General features: G+C 46.9%; 1 protein-coding gene across 1 annotated transcript in view; it reads left to right on the top strand.

Annotated features, from left to right (window-relative positions):
• The window catches only part of LOC117365847 (phosphomethylethanolamine N-methyltransferase-like), a 51,090-nt gene that overhangs the window by 15,147 nt on the left and 9,695 nt on the right, over positions 1-26,248 (top strand). Inside the window, exons 8-11 of the mRNA XM_033956738.1 lie at positions 2,078-2,167; positions 10,846-10,968; positions 11,144-11,275; positions 14,249-14,365. Coding sequence (XP_033812629.1) covers positions 2,078-2,167; positions 10,846-10,968; positions 11,144-11,275; positions 14,249-14,365 — 462 coding nt within the window. The remainder of the gene's footprint in view (positions 1-2,077; positions 2,168-10,845; positions 10,969-11,143; positions 11,276-14,248; positions 14,366-26,248) is intronic.

The raw sequence follows: 26,248 nt of genomic DNA on the forward strand, positions 1-26,248 counted from the left end.
ACAGAGGATCCTTTTTATTGAAAGCAAAAAGTCCTATGTGCATTCTGTTTTTACATTACATTACATTGATGTCTTCTATCTCGCCAATATCTTTCAGTTTTAGGCGGTTTTCAAGAAATTAGCCTGGGCATTCCCAGGGAGATTACAAGGTTGATAGCTATAGTATGCGTCGGGATCTGGGAACAGTCGATACAGTTTGGTTAGATCAGTGGTTCCCAACCCTGTCCTGGAGGACCAGCAGATCAATCGGGTTTTCAGGCTAGCCTTAATGAATATGCATGAGAGAGATTTGCATATAATGGAAGTGAGAGGCATGCAAATATGTTCCATGCATATTCATTAGGGCTATCCTGAAAACCCGATTGGCCTGGTGGTCCTCCAGGACAGGGTTGGGAACCACTGGGTTAGATCATTTGACAAATTTCTTGAATAGCATGGTTTTATATCTATGTAATGACAGAGAGTAGCAGAAGGAATAAATACAAAACCTTGTGCCTGACCCTCTATAGAATCCTCTCCAACAACATAATTCTAATTGGCACCAATTAATACACGACGACTGGAGGTCCATACTCTTATAACCTCCTTTGTCATTCCTTGTATGAGTCATCAACTATTATACCCCAACCCTTTCCCAATCCACCACTCCTGTCCCCTTGGAGCCTTTCTTCCAATCCACAGTAGAATGGCATTTAATTGCGACCTTAAGGGGTTTCTTTTACCTAGCTTGAAATCCATTAAAAGCTAAACTACATGCTCTAGGTGTTAACGAATGAAGATAACTATCGCAAGAAAGTAAGAACAGTTTCTGTGTCTTGAGCTTTTCAAGCATCGCTTGATGTTTCTTGACTCGCATAATATTAGTATGTGAAGCTTGTTTCTCCAGTGCCAGAAAGAGGGCGGAGTCTCTTGCATCCAATAAAGAAAAATATATTTTTCCCCTCTATAAAAGCTTAACTAAGAAATTGTTTGTCTACTCAAGACCCCATAATTATGGGTATGATTAAACGATTGCTGTAGTCCTAAATTCAATTACTCTCTTCAATAGATTCCAGATATCTTTATCTGAAATGTTTGTATCAAGGCATTACCTCAAAGTGTATTATCAACAAAGAGGATCCATTTTAAGGCAAACACAGACAGGAGTTTCTGATCAAGACAGATAAAGACTGAAAAGGTTCATCCATTAGGGTCGTCGTTATTGGTTCATGAACATTACCTTCTTACCATGTCTTAGCACAAATAGTCATTTCACTGTTTGATCTGAAGTACTCAGTTTGGTTTCTGCTCACTTGCCTTACGAGAAGGGCCTCTGTGTATATCCCACTCCTTTTTGCATTTCAGGACCATTTTTATCTCCCCTTTTCCAGGAGGGCATTTCAGGAACCCACCATTCCTTCTGTGGCAAAATATTTCCTGACATTGTACCTGGGTCTCCTTCCTTTTTGCTTCATGTCATGTCCCTTCATTCTACAGTTTGCTTTTCTTTGGAATGAGTTTGCTTTTATGTTAATACCTTAAGTGGAATGATTTTTTTTTTGTTTTTCTGAGAAGGCATGGGGAGGTAGGGTAGTAATGGGGTGGGATGTTGTTAACTTGTAAGAAGCAGTAGTTCCCCTTCTAACCACTTTACAGGGCAAACTAGATGGGACTATACTGGTCTTTATCTGCTGTCATCTGCTAAGTTACCTTTTTACAGACTAATGGCTTTTTTGAGACATGTGTTTTCAAGAGTCAACGTTGTTGAAATTAGAGAATGACACAGGGACAGATTTTTTCCCCCATCCCCACAGGAACTCATTGTCCATCCCGGTGAGTTCTTTTCTTGTCCCTGCCCCATTCCTGCAAGCTCTGTCATAAGTGTTCGAGGCTTGTGCAGCTAAGACAGAACTTGCAACAATAGGATGGGGACGGGAAAAATTTTTTCCCCATGTCATCCTCTAGTTGAAATTTCTGTAATGTCTGATATTTCCCAGGTGAAATGAGCATGAAATGAGGGCATGTCCATAGGGGAGGTGGGAATGCTGGCTGCAGGGATTTCCTTATTCTTTCCTTTCTCCTCGTGTTTTGGATGCAGGAGCACAACGTGGAGGTTCTCGGTGTAGACTTGTCCTCCAACATGGTGGAAATTGCAATGGAGCGTGCTATCCAGGAGAACACATCACTGGTAACTCTTTGATCCGTTCTGTTGTGCTTCCAAAACCTCACTGCCTTCCATTTTGGAGGGAGTGGCCTCGTTTCACAACTACCGTCAACACTATGAATAGATGCGATTTGCTTAGGTGGTTCCCAAGTTTGTCTCCTGTTTGTGACATCAGTCATCGTGGATTCTCTTGTCAGCCACTGGACTAACATGGAACTGTAGGTGATGTGCTGAGCAGTTCTGCTTTTACCCCAGTACTTGCTGGGACTTGTAGTTCCAATTTTATTAACAAACACATAAGTTGAATTGGTACAGATTTGGAAAGTTGTAAGCAGAAGCACCAATCATCAAGGCTTCAACCTTGGCTACTGCATTTGCTCTTTTTTTCAAGTTCAATCAGGATTCAGTTATTTTAAAATATGTCACTCACTCCCTCACTCCAGTCGATGTTCAAGCACCTGGCTACTTATTGCTTATGCAGGGCTGAATATCAGCATTGACTGCTAAAGTGAAAACTGGCTATTTTGTGAGTGGTCCAGAAATGAATATTCAGTGCTTAATCACCTAAGTTAAGCAGTCAAATTGGACTGCATTTTCAATGGTGTCACTTAGGTGGTTAACCCTTTCAGGACCAAGGGACATATTTGTCCCATAACTTTAAAATCCTATAAATTTTGATTGGGATAGTCTACAGTTCTAAATTTGATATGTACGGATTCCATATGATACTGCCTTTATGTAAACAAACTGGTTCCGACATTCATTCATTAGCATCGTTGCCAGATTGATGAGAAGATTCACTTGCCACACTGTCCATAAGCCAGAAGTTTGATTTTTAAAAAAAAAAAATAATGATATTTCACAAAAAAAATCAATTTTTTGGCATCTGCAAGCCCTTTTTACCATAAAAATGTCGTCAAAACCACAAAAATTGGCCTACGATCCTTATGGTCCTGAAAGGGTTAAGTGCTGAATATTGTCTTGCCCGAGGCAGTGTGCCAGTTAGTGCAGTACAACGATCAGAAAAGCAGAAACTCATGCAAGAACAGAGTGCATTGTCAGGCAGGTTAACCTAGCAGGACTCCAGGAGAACAGTTTTAATCCTTCAAATCTCAGGAGCAAGAGAGAACAGGCAGGGTTATAGTTCACACTGCTAATGGTATTTTATGCATACTAAAGTCCAGCAAACACAGGTGCCCAGCAACAGGTGGGACACAAGGTTGAAAACCAAAGCAGCCTAGCAGTGGACACCACAGTCTGTTCATTCAAAAGGAAAAAATGTGCCAATCTGGCAAGGTTCACAAGGAAAAAGAAACCCCCCCCCCATGCTGGTTTAAGAAAAACACAAAATACAGCATCCCCAAGGGCACAACCCAGCCGGGGCAAAAAAGATGGCATTCTAAAATGAAGTCCAAAGCCTAGCACAGTCCATGTTCAGGCTAAAGCCTGTATAATATCCATATTAAAACACAAAGAACATCAGTTCATAGCTTCTGTCAGTAAAACCAAGTAGCCCCCCCCAAAATCGGAGAAATTATGCCCCATGGAGCTTAAGAAACCTGCTCTGGGTGAACAACTATATTCCACCCCACCCACCTACAGATTTCCTTGTCTCACAGCCACAAACAGTAGGCAGGAGATCCACCACAGTCAACAAGTTTTCTGACAAAAATGCAAAAAACAAAACTTGGTTTAAAAGGGAAAAACCAGAGCAGGCAAAAGACTATTCTTTAGCACTCTCCAGACCAGTAGAGGTTAATCCTTACGAATGGGTATATATCTAATCATGACCAGCAGGTGGAGACTGAAAACAAAACTTTGGGACAGTATATACTATTCTCCCTTCTCTATTTCCCTCAGTCTTCTTTCAGTCTCCAGCAGGTGTTGATGTGATCTGTACCCATCTCCCTTGGTAGGGCTGTTGGAATTTGTTTAGGGGGTTTATTGTCCCTGTTTTTGGCCGGACGGAGCTTGGGCGGACCCTGTTTGGGGGTTCGTCCGACCTCGGGGGTGTCAAACCCGGCGGGCCTCGAGCGGGGTCCCTCCCCCCACTTCCTCCACCTCCCCACATTTTTTTAGAGGAGCCTCAGCAGTAAGCCTTGCCCCCTAAATCAAGCAAGGCATATTGCTTCGAGAGCCTGTGGAGTCTGTTCTGTAAAAAAAAAAAAAAATAAATCCTGAGGTAGTGCTGGTCTGGAGGGTTGTTTCCCTTTAAGAAAACTGTATTTTACTGTATTTTTTCATCTAACCGGCACTTTTTTCTAGCTAGGTCGCGTATGGAGCAATTGTGCCCTTCTCCGGGGGAGTGGGACACAATTAGGTCCAGCCGCGAGGCACTCGCGGCCGGCCTGAACTCGGCGGTTTGGGTCGGTGAGGTGGTGGAGCTCCGTCGGCAGCGGCTGCAGGCGCCCAGAACTCCCCGCCGATGGTGCCTCGCGAGTCGGCAAGGAGCAGTGGAGAAGCCCGGTCTTCTCCATCCGCCCACGGAGGGATTCCCCGAGCCGCCGACGGTCGGGTTTTTGAGGATTCCCTCTCAGCTGATTTTTTGACAGCTGATGCCGGCTTGCCTGCTTTAGCGGCTGAGACTGTTCAGGTCTCTCAGCCGCTACAGGCTATGGAGGGAGCTTTTTTGGCGGGAAAGTCGCCATCTTCTCTGTCTGGCCCCTCCATTTTGTCTTCCACCTCAGGTGACCTTTCCCCTGTTTTGTCTATGCAGACCCTCGGGGGGTTTTTCTCCTGATTTTTCTTTTCTTTATGCAGAGCCTATTTTCAGGCGGCTGGGGGTCCCGGTTGCGCCCAGGGGGTTTCGGGGGGTGGGGTTTCCTCCGCGCTCCCTGCGGCTTTGCCTCTCTCGTCTGACGTGACGTCCCCTCCGCCGCCTCCCTTGTCCAAGCGTCCGCGGGTGTCGTGGGACGAGGATTTGTGGTCGGAGGAACGTGTCGGTCTGGAGGAGGACCTGGACCCTTCTGAGGAATTCCAGGACCCTCTGGAGGGGACGGAAGCTGGCGGCGGGTTGTCGGGTGTCCCGTTCTCCAGTGAGGAGGTGTCCGTGGTGCGCCTTTTTTCAGAGAGATGAGCTGCCTGACCTTATTCAACAGGTTTCTTCGGTTTTGCGTTTTGAGGACGCGCCGCCGGAGACTCCGCGTGTGGGGGACCCTCTGTTACGGGGGATCCGTTCCATTTCCCGCTCTTTTCCTATGCATCAGGATATTCGGGATATTATTCTGGAACAGTGGAAAACGCCGGAGACGCCGTTTCGGCTGGCGCGCAGCATGGCTCGCCTGTATCCCATTCCTGAAGGGGATCGGGCTACGTTAGCTTCGCCAGTTGTGGTTGCGGTGGTCTCGGCAATTTCCAGGCGGCATACCGTGCCTGTTGAGGGCGGTTCTGCCTTGCGGGACTCTGAGGAGCGCAAGATGGAGAACATACTTAAGCAAAATTTTCAGGTCTCTGCCTTTGGGGTCCAGGCGGCTATTTGTGGGGGACTGGTCGCTCGCGCCGTGTTTCGGTGGGCGGAGCGTGTCTTGGATCGGGAGTCTGATGACTGGTCTCTGGTGGATCAGGAGGTAGCGAAGATTGAGATGGCTGCCTCATTCCTCTCAGATGCTCTATATGACTTGGTGCGGATCTCAGCTAAGTCTATGGCTTTTGGCGTGGCCGCAAGGCGTGTGTTGTGGCTGCGCGCTTGGGCGGCGGATGCTGCGTCCAAAGCTAAGCTTACTAAATTTCCCTTTCAGGGGTCGTTTTTATTTGGAGAGGACTTGGATAAGTTGATTCAGACTCTGTCGGACTCGAAAGTTCCCCGTCTGCCGGAGGACCGTGCCCGCCCTGCGTCTCGGGGTGGTGCGGCCCGGGGGCGTTTGCGGGAATTTCGCAAGTATCGCCCTGGGCGTGGGGCTGCTCTTTTCCAGTCTCCGGGGTTTTCCCGGGATCGGTTCTTCCAGCGCATGCAGCCCTTTCGGGGGGCCCGTCGGGGGGCAGGGAATCCCTCCGCCGGTTCCCCCGCTTCCCGTCCTGCTCAATGACGCCTTGCCGGCACCCCCTTTGGTTCCGGTGGGGGCCCGGCTGCGCAACTTTTTCCCCAAATGGGCCGAGATCACGTCCGATCAGTGGGTCCTGGAGGTGGTGCGGGACGGTTATGCCCTGGAGTTCGCCCGCTCTCTTCCGGACTTTTTCCTCGCTTCTCCATGTCAGACTCCTGGGAAGACGCAGGCTTTTCGCCAGACCCTTCAGCGCTTGCTAGATCTCAGGGCAGTTGTTCCAGTGCCCCCTCCGGAGTGGGGCACGGGCAGGTACTCCATTTACTTTGTGGTGCCCAAGAAGGAGGGGACCTTTCGGCCCATCCTCGATTTGAAAGGGGTCAACAGGGCTCTCAAGATTCCCTCTTTCCATATGGAAACTCTGCGGTCGGTCATTCTGGCGGTTCAGCCGGGGGAGTTTCTCACTTCTCTCGATCTGACGGAGGCCTACTTGCATGTTCCCATTCGGGCCTCTTATCAGCGTTTCCTGCGCTTTGCGATCTTGGGTCAGCACTATCAGTTCTGTGCGCTTCCCTTTGGGCTGGCCACGGCTCCCCGGACGTTCACCAAGGTGATGGTGGTCGTCGCGGCAGCCTTGCGGTCGGAGGGCATCCTGGTACACCCCTACCTGGACGACTGGTTAATTCGGGCAAAGTCGTTGCAGGAAAGCTCCCGGGTTACGGCTCGGGTGGTGGAGTTTCTCCGGTCGCTGGGCTGGGTGGTCAACCTTTCCAAGAGTCGGTTAGTCCCGGCTCAGCGTCTGGAGTACCTAGGGGTGCTGTTCGACACCTCCTTGGGGAGGGTCTTCCTCCCAGAGGCCCGGGTGAGAAAATTGCAATCTCAGATTCGCCTGCTTTTGGCGTCCCGGTGTCCTCGGGCGCGAGATTTCCTCCAGGTCTTGGGGTCGATGGCGGCGTCCCTGGACGTGGTGAGGTGGGCGCGGGCCCACATGCGTCCTCTCCAGTATGCTCTGCTCCGGGGGTGGTCTCCCCAGAGGCACGGGATGGATGTTCCGGTTCCCCTGCGAGGCTTGGCGCGCTGCAGTCTGCGTTGGTGGCTCCAGACCCCTCACCTAGTTCAGGGGGTGGGTCTGGATCTTCCGCAGTGGACGGTGCTCCTTACGGATGCGAGTCTCCTGGGTTGGGGGGCTCAGTGTCTGGGTCACTCAGCTCAGGGTACCTGGTCCGCGGAGGAGGCCTCCTGGTCGATCAACGTGTTGGAGACCAGAGCGGTCCGGCTGGCGCTGTTGGCTTTCCACTCCCTTTTGTTGGGCAAGTCGGTCAGAATCCTGTCGGACAATGCCACAGCGGTGGCTTATGTCAATCGTCAGGGGGGCACCAAGAGCACTCAGGTGGCGCAGGAGGCGGCTCGGCTCATGGTTTGGGCGGAGTCGCATCTTCTGGACCTCTCGGCCTCTCACATTGCCGGAGTAGAAAACGTTCAGGCGGACTTCCTCAGTCGTCACTTCTTGGATCCGGGAGAGTGGTGTCTCGGCGCCGGGGCGTTTCAGTTGATAGTGCGGGCTTGGGGGCAGCCCCTGATGGATCTGATGGCCACAAGTGGCAACGCCAAAGTACCCCGCTTCTTCAGTCGTCGCAGGGACGGTCTGGCCGAGGGTCTGGATGCTCTGGTCCAGCCGTGGCCAACGGAGGGGCTGTTGTATGTGTTCCCTCCTTGGCCATTAGTGGGCAGAGAACTGCTTCGCATTGTTCGCCACCCGGGGCTGGTGGTTTTGGTGGCTCCGGATTGGCCTCGTCGTCCGTGGTATGCGGATCTGGTGAGGCATCTGGTGGCGGATCCTCTTCCTCTGCCTCTCGTGTGTGATCTTCTGGTGCAGGGTCCCATTCCCATGTTCGACCTGTCTCCCTTTTGTCTTACGGCTTGGCTCTTGAAAGGGGCCGCCTGAGTAAGAAGGGATATTCAGATAAGGTGATCTCTACACTTGTGGGGTCCCGGAGGCTTTCTACCTCTCGGGCTTATGTGCGGGTTTGGCGTCTTTTTGAGGAATGGTGCCGGGCGCGGGGAGTGGTCTCTTTTCGCGCTTCCCTGCCTAACATTCTAGAGTTCTTGCAGGCTGGCCTGGATAGAGGCCTGGCTTGGTCTTCTCTCCGGGTTCAACTGGCGGCCCTGTCGGCTTTTTGGGGGCTGGTGACAGGTCAGCGTTTGTCGGCCATTCCTGATGTGATTCGCTTTCTTCGGGCGGCCAAGTTGCTCAGGCCTCCCATAAGGCCCTCGATTCCCTCTTGGGATCTCACTCTGGTTCTTTCGGTTCTGGTGCGCCCGCCTTTCGAGCCGTTGGATGGCGGTTCTTTGAAGGACCTTACGCTGAAGTCGGTCTTTTTGGTGGCCATTACTTCCGCTAGGCGGGTGTCTGAGCTACAGGCTTTCTCTTGTAGGGCTCCCTTCCTGGAATTTTCGAGGGAGCGGGTTGTTTTGCGGCCTGTTCCTTCCTTTCTGCCGAAAGTAGTTTCTCCTTTTCATGTCAATCAATCGGTGGTCCTCCCGGGCTTTGGTAGTCGGGAGGGTTCTTCTGAGCAACGGCAGCTGCGCAAGTTGGATGTCGGTCGGGTCCTCCGCGCTTATGTGCAGAGGACCCGGGAATTTCGGAGCTCCGATCATCTCTTTGTCCTTCTGGCGGGTCCTCGTCGGGGGGCTGGAGCTTCTAGGGCTACTATTGCGCGCTGGATCAAGGAGACGATTGCTTCCGCTTATCTTCTGAGTCAGAAGCCGGTTCCGGAGTTTCTCAAGGCTCATTCCTCTCGGGGTCAGGCGGCTTCTTGGGCTGAGTCGTCGCTCGTGCCTCCGGTGGATATTTGTAAGGCTGCGGTTTGGTCCTCCTTGCTTTCATTTGTTAGGCATTATCGGGTAGATGTTCAGGCGCGTCGGGACGCGGTGTTCGGTGAGCGTGTTCTGGTATCGGCCCTTCGGGGGTCCCGCCCGTGAGGGGACTGCTTTGGTACGTCCCATTCGTAAGGATTAACCTCTGCTGGTCTGGAGAGTGCTAAAGAAGGAGAAATTAGGTTCTTACCTGCTAATTTACTTTCTTTTAGCTTCTCCAGACCAGTAGAGGTCCCCACCCTGTCTGTTGTTGTTGTTGTTGTTGTTGGGGCTGTTTCGCGGGCAGTTTTTTGTTTTTTGCTGCGGGTTCTAGTATTTTTCTAGGGCCGGGGAGAATTAAAGAACAGCGGCTGTGGCTCGGCTGGCTTAGCTGGCGAGCTGTGGGGACATTTTCCTTCGGGTATTTCTCCTCTGCATTTTCCAACAGCATTTGGGTATGTTATTTGTTACTCCTGTTCGGAGTATTGTTTTCTTCCTGTTTTCCAGTTCTTGGTTCTGCTTGGCTATTCGGCAGACTGAGGGAAATAGAGAAGGGAGGATAGTATATACTGTCCCAAAGTTTTGTTTTCAGTCTCCACCTGCTGGTCATGATTAGATATATACCCATTCGTAAGGATTAACCTCTACTGGTCTGGAGAAGCTAAAAGAAAGTAAATTAGCAGGTAAGAACCTAATTTCTCCTTTTTTTCAGGAGGTGTCCGTTCATCAGCCATGCTAGCACTCGAGTCTGGGACAGTTTGCTCTGAGGGCTTCTATTCCATCTCCCTTCCTAAATTGCAGGAGATGCCATTATATGGGATCCCCAACTCCCTCCCAGGAGGAACCCAGTAGCTCTGGGGTGGAGTGTGTACTGATCCTCCTCCCATGGAAACTGACTAGGCTTTCCCTCCCTGGCGGATCCTGGAATTCTTCCCCAGCTTTTTGGTTCTACTGTGTCAGGGACTGAATTCCTTCTTCACTCCCGACAGTCCGGGAAAACAGGCAGCCTATGTTGCTTCCTAGAGAGAGATGACGGGGCTTTGGGAGGCTGTTTCCTATGGGTAAGAATGGAGACTAGAAGGAGCGGGGAACAGATTCCTGGTGTCCCTCACACAATCTCTGTCACATACTCCCACTACTCAGACAGCTTTCTTCCCTCACTTGGGCATTCCTAAACTGATGTCTCAGGTAGGGCTTCTTGCATTAAAAGGGGCCAGGCTGACCCTCATTCTCTCACATAATCGCACTTAACCACATAAAAGATAATGGGATACATAAAGCCGGATATTTAATGCTGGTGCCTGTACATGGTCTGGTGATAATACTGATGGTGCCTAAAAACTGCTAACTGCTGCTGTCCGAAAATCTACCATATTTTTCCCAGTGGAGAGTATCTATCTTACATACATTTATCTCATGCTTAGTTAAGAAATAGCTAAGCTTTTAGACTACAAATACTTAAAGGGCTCATTTTACAAAGCCGTGGTAGAGGTTTCTACTGTGGGCCAGCTAGGTAAATGCTCCAATGCTCCAAGGAATGATATGGAATTCTTTGTAAAAGCCAGAGTAGGAGTTTTGGGAAATTAAATAGGGGAAAGGTTTAGGTGAATGAGATGCTTAAGGACTGAACTTGTTTTTCTGTCTATATTACCCTGTATCCAAAAACAAATGCACCTATTTTTTTGTTCAATTTAAGAAACTCATTTGTACCTACAGGCCCATAGATGCGATGGGAGGGTAAACCAAGAACCATTTTGGCCCGTTACATGACCTGGAGCCTGTTTCCTTAGCCTGAATAGAATCTATCTGGTTTTGCAGGCTCCAGAGCTGGCCCTAATCTTTAAGGTTTCAACTTTTCTCCTGCAGGTGCAATTTGAGATTGCAGATGCCACCAGGTGCATCCTTCCTGCAGGATCCTTTGATGTGGTCTACAGTCGTGATACCATTCTGCACATTGCTGACAAGGCAGCTCTCTTCCAGCGCTTCTATGTGAGTGCCGGGTGTGGGGAACGCCATCTACTAAGAGAAATGGGGGACAGGAGTTTGGGTAGGAGAGGGAGGAGAATGACTTTTTTGGGTGAGAAAACACCATGGAGAGACGGAAACTGCAGTCATTTTGTAGTAATTCGTCCCTTTATCTTTCTCTCATAATTGCATTCTGCAGTCCTGGTTAAAACCAGGTGGTAAGGTGCTGATTACAGACTATTGCTGTGGAGAGAAGCCCTGGTCTCAAGTCTTTGCTGAGTATGTGAGGCAACGAGGTTACATCTTGTACACACCCCAGGAGTATGGGAAGGTGAGTGTAAAGCTTTGATAATATTAGCATGCATAGATTGAGTATGTCTACCAATGTCTACCATGCCATTAACACCTGCCTTTGCTGACCCTTGCCTTTGTGAATACTGCCTCTGACTCAGGGTTACCAGACACCTGGGAAAACCTGGACATGTCCTCTTTTTCGAGGACTATCCAGGTGCCCGGATAGTTTTTCAAAAATGGGGGAGTCTGTCCGGGTTTAGCTGGCTCTCCTGACTCCCCCATCTACCACTTCCCTGGGTCTGACTGCTGTAACTGAATCTTTGGGCAGCCGGCAGCAGCAACAGCCCCTCTGCAGCAATTTCCTGTTCTCGTATAGGCGGGACTTGCAGAGAGACAGCTTCCAGGGCAGGCCGGTGGCAGCTAGCTTGCTTTGTTGCTACTGCCACCTGCTCGAAGATTCAGTTACAGCGCCGGGCCCAGGGAAGAGGTAGGTGGGGGAGTTGGGAGCTAGAGAGTAGTGTCAGAGGAGGGAGAAGAGGGGGCTGGAGAAATGGCATGGAGAGAGCTGGAGAAACAACATTAAGGGAAGAAGAAACAGGAGGGAGGGGGCTGGAGAAATAGCATTAAGAAAAGGAGGGAGGGCTGGAGAAACAGCAGAGATGAAGGGCGGGCTGGGGAAGCATTATGTAAAGGAAAGAGTGCTGGAGAAAAGAGCATGGAGTAGGGTAGTGCTGGATGGGAGGAGAGAGACGTAGGGTTACCGGATATTCGGGTTTCCCTGGACATGTTCTCTTTTTGAGGACTCTTTAAGAAGTCCAGGTGGCTTTTCTATTTTGCTATTTTTGTCCAGGGAAACTGGACATCTGGAAACCATATAGCAGTCATTGCAAGGCCTGCATACCTATCCTGAGTCCCCTACCACCCTTTCCCCCCCTCCCCGAGATCCATTTTGTGCTCACCCTTCTCCCAGCAGTGCTGCTCTAACTCTTCAGCCGTAGGCAATGTGAATGAAGTAAACATGCTGCCTTTGGCGACCTGGAAGCTTTTCCTCTGCTGCTGCTTCCTGCCCCGCATAGGCGGGAAGCAGTAGCAGAGAGAAAGCTTCTGGGTCACTCGAGGCAGCGTTTTTACTTCACTCATGCTGACTATGGCCAAAGAGTTAGAGCAGCACTTCTAGGAGAACAGTGAGCAAGCACCAGATCCTGGGGTGGGGAGAAATAGCATGGGGCGGGTAAGAGATGTTGAACTGCAGGGATAGGAGGAAAGGGAAGGAAATATGCCAGACCTCAAGGGGAAGAAAGGGAAGGAGCAGATAGATGCCAGACCACGGAAGGGTGGGGGAGGAGAAGGAAAGGAGAGAAATGTTAAGACCACTGGATGGGGAAGGGGGGGGAAGAAGAGAGAGATGTCAGACCAGGGACAGGAAAGGGGAGGGAGGTTCCAGACTAAGTAGGGGGAAGAGAAGGGAAAGACAGAGAGTCCAGACCAAAAAGGGGGGAGGAGTTAAAGGAAGGAGGGAAGAGAGATGCCAGACTGTGAGAAAGAGAGGATAAAGATCCCAGACCTTAGGAAGGGGAACAAAAGGGAGGAGATGGTACACAGGGATGGAGGGGAAGGGGAGAGATGGGGAGGACATGGTATTTACAATGATGGGAAGGAGGGGGAGAGCAAGGGAAGAGATGTTGCATAGGGATGGGAGGTGTGGGGAAGGGAAGAAAATGGAAGAAATGCTGTTTATGGATAGATGGGAATAGGGGAGAAGAAAGAGGGAAGAGATGGCACACATGGATGCTGGGGAAGGGCAGAGAGAGGGAGGAGAGAGTGCGCATGGATAGATGGGAAGGGAAGACATGGAAAAGTAGGTGGATTTAAGGAGGAAGTAGAAAAATGGAATAAAGTTGAAAAAAGATGGATGTAGGGCAGAAAGTGAAGGAGAGAAAAAAGCAAATGGATAAAGTGGCCCTGGAAACAGATTTTAGAGCACAGACAGAAGGAAGTGCAACCAGAGACTGGGAATAGATGAATAGAAAAATAAAATCACCAGATAATAAAGGTAGGAAAAATTGATTTTATTTTCAATTTAGTGATTGAAATATGTTTTCAGAATTTACATCTGCTGTCTATATTTTGCACTGTTAAGGAAGAAATATATTTCTTTATTTCTCTGGTTTTGTACTGCATACAGAGTCTGGCATCATAGGGTTTTGTTTTTGTATTAGGACTTTTAGTTTGTGGTCCTGTATTTGCATATGGTTTATCTGTGTTTTGCACATATGACCAAGGCCAGGTGTTTTAGGAATGAAATGTCGTGAAGCGTTATTGGTGTCAAGGCCCCAAGTAGGAAGATATTTGTTGGCAGTTTGTTCAGGTTTTGGAAGGCCCTGAGCTCAGGGCTGCATCTGGAGGACCTCTGTGTATGCGTGGATATTGACTTGATGACATCACATTCATGCGTGCTCTTTTTAAAGAGGAAATCTGGTAACCTTAGAGCAGGGGTGTCAAAGTCCCTCCTCAAGGGCTGCAATCCAGTTGAGTTTTCAGGATTTCCCCAATGAATATGCAGGAGATCTATTTGCATGTACTGCTTTCATTGTATGCTAATTGATCTCATGCATATTCATTGGGGAAATCCTGAAAATCCGACTGGATTGCGGCCCTCGAGAAGGGACTTTGACACCCCTGGCTTAGAGAGACAGAAACGGCAGGAGAGAAGGTTGGAAGGAGAGAGGGGGGCAGACACAGGAAGGGGTTGGGGTTGATTGGAAGAAGAGAGAGAGAAGCACCCTTGGGGGAGGAGGGAGAGAGAAGCACTAAAAAAGTACAGAGATGGGATGGGAGACCAAGGAAAAGGGCAGAATGTGGGTGGGGTCATGTGCCTTTTTTTTTTTTTTTTTTTTTGTCTTCACAAATATGGTAACCCTATCTTGACCGCCACTGATACTTGCCCTCACTGATTCAATGCCTTTTTTTTTTTTTTTTTCATTCCCCCCTCCCATTCATCCCTTCCTAGTTTCTGGAGCAGGTGGGCTTCATTAACGTAAGTGCTGAGGATCGCACCAAACAGTTTGTGGACGTCCTGAATATGGAGCTGCACCGGACAGAGGACATGAAAGAAGAATTCACCCAGGTACCATTAAGGGACAGGGGTGGCTTGAGGGGGTGAGATGCCTTTTGTTGACACAAGAGTTGAAGTTTATGGGGTGGGGGTGAGGAAGGGAGCAGTGCTAACAGATGAAACCCATAGGTATCCCAAGTTCCCTTCCCCCTTCCTCTGACCAGATCTAATGTTATGGTCAAGCTGTATATTTTAATAAATCCCTACATGAAAAGAAGCTGACAAGATCTCTAGATGGTAAAGAGTTAAATATAAAGAGAACAGCAAAAAGAGGCACTGGAGGTGTCACAGCCAACTAATGGATACAAGTCTTTTATTTGAAAATAAGCCACTAAAATATGTAAAAACAAACATCTCTCTACAAGCCTGAGCCTTCCAGGGACATAAAAATACCTATTGTACCTGAATGTATACCACTTTGATAGCTTTGGGGCTTTCAGTCGGTATATAAGAAACTACATACTGCATATACTCAAATATAAATTAAGGTATATGGGTCACAAAAAGCCCAAAATGGGGGTCTCGGTTTATATATGGGTCCACCTTAAATCCTGGTGGTTCAGTGGTGTGGTTAGCCAAGCTGGGACGGGAACAATCCCTCCCTCTCTTGAGGTGAGGTGTTGGGTCCTATCCCGGCTGTCAGCCGGCTGTAGAATTTCCACACACCCCTTCCTTCCCTCTCTGCTGTAGAATCAACACGCGAATGCTCCCTCTCTCCCTGCTGTGGAAACACCCCTCCCTCGGAGAAGAGTGGAAACACCCCTCCCTCGGAGAAGCAGTGTAGGACTCCCCCCCTTGGCCTACCTTAATTACTGGTGGTCCAGTGGGGTGAATCAGGGCAGGAGCAATCCTCTTAATGCTCTTGTCCATGCAGACTTGCTGAAAAAATGAGTGCCACGAGTTCCAGTCTTAACCTTTTGTGCCATCGGGACCTCTGTTTCTAAGAATGAAACAGTACTCCTGAGAGAGCAATTGAGATAATGAGACATTTCAGTTAGAGTGGAAGGGGCTGTATGAGTCGAGATCAAACATTTCAACAAATGTTGTTTAGGCTACGAGGGTCCAACCACTTTAATCTTGTGCAAGGTGTCCTTGTGACCTATCGTGCACTTCTACTTCTGGCAGACACAAATTCACATACTGGAGTTGGTGGCGCCCTTCTGGTGTCCTTCCCACATGTTTCTTGCACATTTATCTTTTTTTAGACAACTGGAATCCCTTTTTTCGCTGATGTCCTAAGCATGTGCTTTACCCTGTTTATTGGGTATTCCATCCTTGCTCCTGAGGTAGGCCTTGTCAATTTCCTCGCTTGTGCTCAACATCCCCTGTATCATTTGCCTCTTTTGGCAGTGTCTCCAGATGGGCTATTTTTACACATGACAGTAATGAACTTTGCTCCTAAGACCAGCGTATGTGAAGCGTGATATCGGGTTCTCAAATTTACTGCCAACCTTTGCTGTAATACTTGCATTGTGCTAAAGAGAGCTTCTTTCTGGAGTTCATAAGATGTAATATATATAGGCAGTTTATCCAGGTATTCTTGGAAAATCTTTTTAATTAGGCCTGTGATTCACAAAATGAAGAGAGATTTATATATCCTTCTGCTGCATTTTCTTGGTCTCGGACTGCATTTCTTGGGACTTGAAGATCTTTTCCCTCTACACCATTCATTGAGTAGTCGCTTGGGACTGACACCTCTCTAATCAATGCTGTTCTGGTGTTTTTCTCATTCGTCATTTTTCTCTTTGTATTCCCTCCAGTATGTGAATAAATGTTGTTGAATTTCAGATTTAAGGAGCAAATTAATATTAGCCCTTCGAGATGAGTCCCCTTCAGAGACAGCACACCTAAGATCATTATGTGATTGGAAACCACGATGGGATGAATAGTGATTTCTGTGCCAGTGGTTTAAACATTTTTATTTTCTTTCTGTGAGAAGGTAACCAGGTCTAGAGTATAAGTCATTCTTTCTTGAGTTTTAAATATATTTTTGACTCCCCCGAACCAGTTGAATACTGCTTCCATATGTCTTCCAGCTGGTATCTATACAGTGTTTCAACTTTCTCCATTCCCTTCTCTTCTCTTTGAATGATCCTCCTTACCAATTCATATCTCCATCACAATCAACTCTCCCACTACTTAGAGCAAATAGAGCGTAGAGAGCATTCAAACAAATTTTGCATAGGCATAAAGATTAAGGTGAATTTCCAAGTATCAATCCTTCTGGACAACCTGGCACATATTCCTTGATATCAATCTCCTTATTATAAATTACTAACAGTATGCAGCTCCCTCTCTTTTTGGAACCATAGAAAGAGTGATGCACAACACCTCAATCCTCCTTTTGCAATTTACCTGCCTCACAAGGTGTCAACTTTAGTTTCTTATAGGAGATCAGTGTCCATTCTGTCATCTTTCAGGCGTTTCAAAACTCTTCTTCACTGGGTGGTTAGGTCCACCTACATCCCACCATTCCCAGCCCCTTTGTAAAATAGACCACTATCCCCGCACCCCCCCATAGCCCTCCTGAGAACCCCCTCAGTGTCCAACCTCACCCTATCCCCAAAGAGACATGCACTTCTCTACGATTCATAGTCAAATGCGCGCAGACAACTATAACAGACACAGTCAGGCAGCGAAAGAAAGGCGGGCTGTTCTCAGCACATATAAAAGGAGCCAATGTAACCATAGTAACGAACATGCATTCACGTGACTCGTATTCACCATAGTAACGAACATGCATTCACGTGACTCATATTCGCAGCACAAAGAGGCTAGGTAACTATAGTGATAAAAATGCACTTGCAAAACACAGTCACATATGACAATGACCTACCTACGTAAATGTGCGCGTGATTTAGTTGTTAACATTTTGTGGTGCGCTCCGTTCACTTGTGCTCAATTGTCGGTTGCGCTGAATTGTTTTGCGCTCACTTGTCTTCGCGCTTTTGTCTTGCGCGCATTTGACTTGCCACCCTTCTCTACTGTAGTAGTCTGCCCCCCTGCCACCTCATTCTTCCCATCTGTTGAACATCATGTATTCCATATTGCACTTATCCTGTGATTATACCCTTAGACAGCAAATATAACAAGACTGTCTATCTAAGATAGACTATACCATTGCATTGGACCCCCAGTAAGTCCACAGTGCAAGTTAGATATTTTTAGCATTGTCTGAAATCAAATGAGTGCTCCCCAATACACTATCCTCATCAGCTCCAGAGTCTAAATCTGACCGAGGCAAGTGAGCAGATTTGGGCAGAGAATTTGCCTGATGTGAGTGCTGAATGAAGAGGGCCTCAGACATGGGAGTTTTCCCGTGTCTCTTAAATTGCTCAATTTGAACCTCAAAATAGATTCAGACCTCTTCCGAGACCAATGTGCTTGTGTGCACTGCTTACAAGGGTTCATAGACAACCCCGCGAAAGACAAAGGTGCGCGCTGACCACTGAGCGCAAGACAGAGGCGTGCGCCAAAGAAAATGACAGTTTTTAGGGGCTCCGGGGGGTTTTGTTGGGGAGCCCCCCCCCAGTTTACTTAATAGAGATCGCACCGGCGTTGTGGGGGATTTGGGGGGTTGTAACCCTCCACATTTTACTGTAAACTTAACTTTTTCCCTAAAAACAGGGAAAAGTGAAGTTTTCAGTAAAATGTGGGGGGTTATAACCCCCCACAATGCGGCGCAATCTCTATTAAGTAAAGTGGGGGGGATTCCCACCCTACGCCCCCCCCCGTCGGAGCCGTAAAAACAGTAATTTTCTGCGGCGCGCACCTCCACGCTGCGCTCAATTGTCTGGGTGCGCCTTTGTCCCGGCGCGCTTTTGACCTGACACCGCTTACAAGTTGATGAATACCTCTCTTTCTCAAACTGCAAAAATCTATTTTCCATCAGTAGTGATCACTAATTGTAGTGGGGTGGCATATGCCCACTGTACACGCAGGCCTCTCTCCTGCAAGGCCTGCTTATGTTTCTGCAGGTCTCTCTCTTCCTGTGCAGTGTCTTTACACTGAGATCTGGGAAGAGCCGTACTGTGGATATTTATATCGGCTGACTTTCAGCTGTCATGCCATCCAAAGAACATGTTTCATCGCTGGATAGCAAAGGAGCTTAACAACAAAGTCTCTAGGAGGCAAATTAGAATCTGGACACAGGTTCTATAGGTGACTTGGAAGGTCTTTCTCCTGCTGAACTACAAGTGCTTGGACCTTGCCTTCCACTTCAGCCATTCTTTCAGTCAGTAGTTCCAAATTTTCATTCAATTCAATTTATTTACCACCGTTTCAGCGCTCTATATTTGGTGTTCAAACTTCTTGCAACACATGACTTAAAATATGACGCAGGAGAGACCAGAGTCTGTCTGTTCTGGTGTCACATTTGGTGAGCTTCTGGTCCCATCTTTTACTTCTGCAGCCCCTGGTCTTGCCGATGTAGATTTCACAAATGTTTGTTTAGTTAGTGCTTGATATTCCTCCTCTCAGGCCAGAAATCAAAATGGTTTAAACAGTGGCGTACTTGGCTTGCTGGCTATCTGGAGTGGAGAACCCCCCTCCTCCAGGCAGTAGTGGGTGCATGGAGTGGTCATGGAGCTGCAGTCTGGATGTGTGCAGCCTCTGGTTCTGCTTGTGCCTTACCCTGGAACAAGAAATTGACATCAGAAGGGGTGGGGGCTGGAGGAACTGACAGCCATGCACAGATGAACTTGGTCCTGCGACTGCTCCATGCACCCCCCAACTCTGCACCTGGGGCAAACTGAAAGAAGTTTATAATACAAATAAAGTCATTAGTCACAGAAAGTAGGAAATGAGTCAGCAACAATAATTATTAATATAGGGCAAAGTAAACAGAAGAAGACACAGAAGAAGGAAGAGAAATAAACTGGAAAGTATGCCTCTGCCCGCTTGTCACCCTTGCATCAACAGTTCCTGGGAAAGCTAATGAAAAAAGATAAGTTTTCAGGGAAGCCCTGAATTACATAGGACGTTTCAGACCTGAGTTCTGCTAGTAGGGAGTTCAGAAGAAGAGAGCAGTGAAGAAAGAGGCAAGAGTGGCTTGTAGATTCTAACTGTGAATAATGGACAGAGGGGCGTAAGAGTCGACTTTATAAAGAGGAGCGCAAGATATAGGGGACGATAAGTGATGAAAGATAAGGGGGAAATTCCAGCATGAAGAACCCTTTACGAAAGGATTTTTTGTTGGATCCTGTAGAAAATTGGGAGCCAGTGGTGCTGCTGGAGAAGAGGAGTGATATGTAAGCTCTTTTTTAAAATTATTTTTCAATTCTTTATTGATTTTTCTAAACTTCAAAAGTGCTATATATCATATAATAAGTTAATAAAAGCACATTCAACTGCCTAAAATGCCTATAGCCCGTTTACAGGGGGGGTTGGGGAGAAGGGAGTCTGGGGTTGCCCAATCTATGACGGTATAATTATGCGTGCCTGTTGAGGTATTTAGGTGATTGGTTGTTGGGTTCGACTAAATTTACACCGGTGCAGATGGAAAATGCGTACTATTCACCTGTTCATATCAACTCTTCCTCGCCATGACCCTTCCACCTCGCCCCCTAATTCCAAGGCCCAAAACTAATTATACTTTCCACCTTGAATCTCATGTACTGACTAAATGTATCTTTATTGTAACCCACCTGTATCCCATACACTGACAAAATGCACCCTGATAGTAAACCACTTGTATTGTAACCCACTTGTATCCCATGTACTGACAAAATGAATCTTTAATGTAAACCACTTGCATCCCATGTACTGACTAAACGTATCTTTATTGTAAACCGTTTCTATCCCATGTACTGTCAAATGTATCTTTATTGTAAACCGCTTCGAACTTCACGGTATAGCGGTATATAAGAAAATAAATTATTATTATTATTGTCGCTATTGCATTTGCCGCCTAGAGCACTCCCTGACGGGCTCCATCATAGTCTGCTGGTGAGCTCTCTGAAGGAGGCGTGGACATGGTTGGTGCGTAATTTGGATGGGGACCCAGCGATTACTGATCAGATTCCGTTGCGCGGGCATTCCCCCTTTCCCCCGGGGTTTGATAACGCAGCCTTTGCCAACTGGGAGAGGGAAGGGGTCTGGAAGTTGGAGCATGTGATGACTTTGGAAGAGGAGCTTGTAGCGTTTGAGGATTTGCAAGCTCGGGTGGACGTCAATGGGATAATACTTTTGCGTATTGTCAGCTTAAGCATTATTGGGCCACTGTAGACTCTGGGCAGTTGGTTAGATATATAATAATAATAATTTATTTCTTATATACCGCTATACCGTGAAGTTCGAAGCGGTTTACAATAAAGATACATTTGACAGTACATGGGATAGAAACGGTTTACAATAAAGATACATTTAGTCAGTACATGGGATGCAAGTGGTTTACATTAAAGATTCATTTTGTCAGTACATGGGACACAAGTGGGTTACAGTAAAGATATATTTTGTCAGTATATGGGGTCTCGTTTGCGTGATTTTTGGGGGGAGGACACGGATGAGGAGATCTCGGTGTCCATGATTTACAAGGGGTTGGGGCTGGTAGAACCAAGTACGGAGGTGGGCCTTTACTGACAGGGTTGGAAGAGGGACTTATCGGTGCCTTTGCAGTCTTGGGACTTTTTGACCCAACTACGGGTAGTTCCCTCCTTAACCCATTGGGCTACCCTACAGGAATGCTATTATCGGGTGCTGTATAGGGCGTATTTCACGTCTGCACAGTATTTTTATTGTGGGGGTGCTGCTACGCCTTTGTGTCTGAAATGCGGGAAGGAGGTGGGGACTTTTGGGCATATGTTTTGGGGCTGTAGTCTTATTCAATCGTTTTGGCGGGAGATTCTCCAGTTTATGTGGCAAGGGCTTCATCTGGCCTTGGCCGGCACACCGGAGCAATTGGTGCTATATTTACTTGCTGCGTTTGGGACTCTGGGGGGGGGGGGAGGTATGTCAATTGTTGTGTCGCAAGCTAGGGTTGGTGGCTCGGAAATGTATTATGAAATATTGGACTCTGCGTGAGCCCCCGGGGTATTGGCATTGGCGGGCTGATGTACATCAATTGGCCTGTTGGGAAGCGAGGGATGCATGGGAATCCCGTAAAAGGGGGTCAGTGATATTTGAAAATTTGGGGCCCATATTTGCATCAGTTACATCCTCAAAGCCCTAGTCTTATTTTGAATACCCTGCGAGTGCTTTAGTCTGCGATTGGTGAGTTTTGGGTATGGGGGTTGAGCTTGGGATAGGTTTTTGGCAGGGGGAATGGTAGATGTGGAGTGAGCATTCTGTAGTTAGTTTGGGAATCATGTGCTTTCTTGGTTTGGGCTTCTCTTGATTTTGGAGTGTTAGTTTGGAGAAGGGGGAGGGAGTGGGGGGGATTGCTTCTGACCATAAGGGGGTTTTGTGGTGGATGGTGGAGTGACTACCAGGTTGCTTATGTATTGTGGAGTGTGGGTTCGGGGATTATCGGAACACAGATCTCCGAGCTTCTTGTTGTGGTAGACTTGCTAGAGCTGGGATGCAACCTTTGGGTGAGAGGTGATTGGGGAGGGACGGGTGGGAAGGGGCTGTTGTACTTTGTTATGTCTTGTTTAGTGTTTGCTGCTTTGTTTCTTGGAAAATTAATAAAATGTTTCAACACTAAAAGCACATTCAACTTACAAATAATGCATAACCAAACATTTTCTCCCCCCACCCAATGATTATTCAGTAAAACACAGAAACATAGACTATCCCAATAACCTTACCCTATTCAGATTAAAAATATTCTCCCACCCTCCTCCCACTCCAGGTGGACATACTCAAAAGTCAAATTAGGACAGAAATAGCCTCCCCCCACCCACCCTCTCCTGGATGGAGTGGCGTACCTAGCATATGTGACACCCAGGGCCCATCATTTTTTGACTCCCCCCCATCTATAACAAAAATATGATTTTTAGTAACAATCCACATATCGTACAACAAGAGTATACCTAGGAAAAGGCAGCATCTTAAACACTGCAGTGAGCACTAGAACACCAACACATACATTGTAAAACTAAACAAGCCAGATCCCGCACAGTCAATTGATCCTGCAGTCAATGCCAACTGAAAACTATGTCCTTTTCATACACACAGAACAGAGATACACCCTCGCCCAATATGGAATAATCACAAACTAAAAATAGAAATATGTAGACAAAAGTTAAACTGAACCGCCAAGAAACCAGACTCTGCATACAATGCAACACCACAAAAACAGTGACACATGTCCCCTAATACTGTGCAAAATATAAAGACAGTAGATGTAAATTTGAAAAAACTGATACATAACAATCACCACTTTACAAATTAACAAATTAAAATTAAACAAATAATGAGAAATAAGAAAATACCATTTTATTGGACTAATCCATTTTTCAATTAGCTTTCAGAGGCCAAATCTTTCTTCAGAACAGTACAGTATACTGCTGTTATGCTATTCTGTCCTGAGGAAAGGGGTGTAGTCCAAAAAAATGCCTTATTTCCATTTCCTATTTATAAACTTTTATCAATACAGTTACAATACTACTTGCAAACAATGCAAACACAAATACACAAAACCATAAAAAAAGCATTCTTCACCATGTGAAACCTAAGAAAAATAAGAAAATTCTTTTCCAAAGAACACTTCAAGATCATTGTACAATCCCTCATACTCAGCTCCTTAGATTACTGCAACAGCCTCTACCTACCTTGCCCAAATACTATGATAAAACAACTACAGACCGTTCAGAACACAGCTATCAGACTCATCTACTCGCTCAGCAAATTCGACCACGTCACACCCGCCTATGTAGACTCTCACTGGCTTCCGATAAAAGCAAGAACTCAATTCAAACTCTACTGCTTACTTTTCAAAGTAACCCATGGTATGGCCCCCAATTACCTGAACAACCGTCTTTGCCGCTACCGACTACCCAGATCAAGAAGAACTCAGAATCTTTTCACCTTCCCCCCTCATAATGGTACCCGACGTAAGAAACTTTACGACAGCCTTCTAGCAACTCAGGCAACGAAAATTGACCCCACCATCACCAAACTGATGATCAAAACAACAGACATCAAAGTGTTTCGGAAAGAAATCAAAACATTTCTTTTCAAAAAACACATCCTTACTTAATATTCCCCTCCCCAATCGCACATGCACTCTCCCCAGCAAATAACACACTAGTCATCCCCTTGAACCTCATTTACGAAAAATATCCAAACTCCTAAATAAGCATCTCCCTTAGGTATCCATTTAACCTTCTCCTAAAAAAGCATCTCCCTTAGGTATCCACTTAACTGATTCCTTCAAAGTTAGGTATCTTTCTTCAGTTGCCTATATTGTTTTCCCCACTGAACCTTGTAACTACTTGAACCCTGTCAAGTTATTCTATCGATAAATCCAGATATCTTATACTTGTATTTCTATACCACAACATGTAATTTACTTAAATCGTTGTAATGTAATTCTCTCGGTAATGTCCTGATCTCTTTTAACTGTAATCCGCTTAGAACCGCAAGGCACAGGCGGAATAGAAATCACAAATGTAATGTAATGTAATGATTCTAAGCAAAGCAACAAAAAAAAATCTTTCTACCTTTTGTTGTTTCTGCTTTAATCATCTTCTCTTTGCTCTCTTCTTTCTATACAGCGCTTGTCCTCTCTCCCTTCCATGCAACATCTGCCCTCTCTTTGCCCCTTCCACCCAGCTTCTGCCCTCCCTTTCTACCCCTTCCATCTACTGCCCACACTCTCTACCCCTTCTATCTACTGCCCACACTCTCTCTGCCCCTTCCATCTACTGTCCACCCTCTCTCTCTTCCATATGGCATCTTCCCTCTTTCTATGTCCCTTCAATAAACTATATATCCGGGGTCCCTTCTCTCCTTTGCACATGATTCATTTCAGCTTCACCCCCTCTCCATTTTTCTGTCTCCACCCCCTCCCCTATGCTTTGGCATCTCTCTCTTTCTCTTCTCCTTTCCTTCCTTCCTTCCCACTCCACACCATGGTGTGGTATCTCTATCTCCTTCCCTTCCCTCCCCCATGCCATGGCATCTCTTCCTCCCCCTCCATGGTCTGGTATCTCCTTTCCTTTCCATCCCTCCCATGGACTTGGCATCTCTAGTTCCTCTCCCTTGTCTTCCTTCTCTCTTCTTCCCTCTCTCTCCCCAATTGGGTCAGCAGCAGCAGCATTTCTCTCACCCCCTTTCCTGTGCAGCAGCAGCATTTCTTCCCCCCCCTTCCCTGTGCAGCAGGAACATCTCTTCCCTGCCCAGCATGTCTGGCCAGTTTCCCTGCTCAAAGCAGCACGCGTCTACACCTTACAGATCCGTGGCTGCGTTGGAAGCCTTTTCTCTGACATCTTGATGTCAGAGGGAGTGCTTTCGACGCAGCCACGGATTGCGTGAGGAGCCGACACCCGTGGCTTTGAGCTGGAGAGCCAACCAGAAGTGAAGCAACCACCGGAGGGAACACAAGCTGGGACGGACACCACTGTTTACAGAAGGGATGCCCACACTTTTTGGGCTTGCGAGCTACTGAAGTAGTGTACATTCAGGTATATTTCTGTTCCTGGATGACTCGCAATTACAAAATTAAGAGTGGGATTTGGACCTGAATCTCTTGCATTACAGTCTAGTCCACTGCACTAAGCAATAGGCTGACCTCTGCATGGATATCCATGTGGTCATTTTCTGTGGATGCTGTTATACAGATACCTATGTCCCTTGGTTAAAATTTAGATGTATCTGAGTGTAAAACGGATGTTCATGCTGAATGCTTCCAGCTCAAGGACATGTGTCTTGCGAATTTTCAAACAGACTGTATCCTGTTTGAAAATGCATATGTAATGGACATCCGTTGGGGACGGTCTGACTTGGATGTCCTTTCAAAAATGCTCCTTCCCATGTACACCTACATGTAAAATACACAATATATAAGCTACACATGTATTAACAGACGGTGCTTATATGGGATTTTGGCATTTAATCATCGTGCTGCATTCTAGTATTTTACATGTGTAATTTAGCATGTAGCTGTAAGCATGCACTTCATCAAATTACTACAACGTGTCAAGGTGGCATATAAGGACATTTAAAGGATCTGGGTATCATCATAGACAATACGATGAAACCTTCCGCCCAATGTGCGTCGGTGGCCAAAAAAGCAAACAGGATGCTGGGAATTATTAAAAAAGGGATGGTTAACAAGACTAAGAATGTTATAATGCACCTGTATCGCTCCATGGTGCGACCTCATCTGGAGTATTGCGTTTAGTTCTGGTCTCCTTATCTCAAGAAAGATATAGTGGCACTAGAAAAGGTTCAAAGAAGAGCGACCAAGATGGTAAAGGGGATGGAACTCCTCTCGTATGAGGAAAGACTAAAACGGTTAGGGCTCTTCAGCTTGGAAACGAGACGGCTGAGGGGAGATAGGATTTAAGTGTACAAAATCCTGAGTGGAGTAGAATGGGTACAAGTGGATCGATTTTTCACTGCGTCAAAAATTACAAAGACTAGGGGACACTCAATTTAAGTTATAGGGAAATACTTTTAAAACCAATAGGAGGGAATATTTTTTTCACTCAGAGAATAGTTAAGCTCTTGAACGCATTGCCAGAGATTGTGGTAAGAGCGGATAGCATAGCTGGTTTTAAGAAAGGTTTGGACAAGTTCCTGGAGGAACAGTCTATAGTCTGTTATTGAGAGACTTGGAAGCCACTGCTTGCCCTGGATCGGTAGCATGGAATATTGCTACTCCTTGGGTTGTGGCCAGGTGCTAGTAACCTGGATTGGCCATCGTGAGAACGGGCTACTGGGCTTGATGGATCATTGGTCTGACCCAATAAAGCTATTGTTATATTGTTATATTCTTATCCAAATAAAACA

The sequence above is a fragment of the Geotrypetes seraphini genome, chromosome 8, assembly GCF_902459505.1.
Source record: "Geotrypetes seraphini chromosome 8, aGeoSer1.1, whole genome shotgun sequence".
NCBI classification, from domain to species: Eukaryota; Metazoa; Chordata; class Amphibia; order Gymnophiona; family Dermophiidae; genus Geotrypetes; species Geotrypetes seraphini.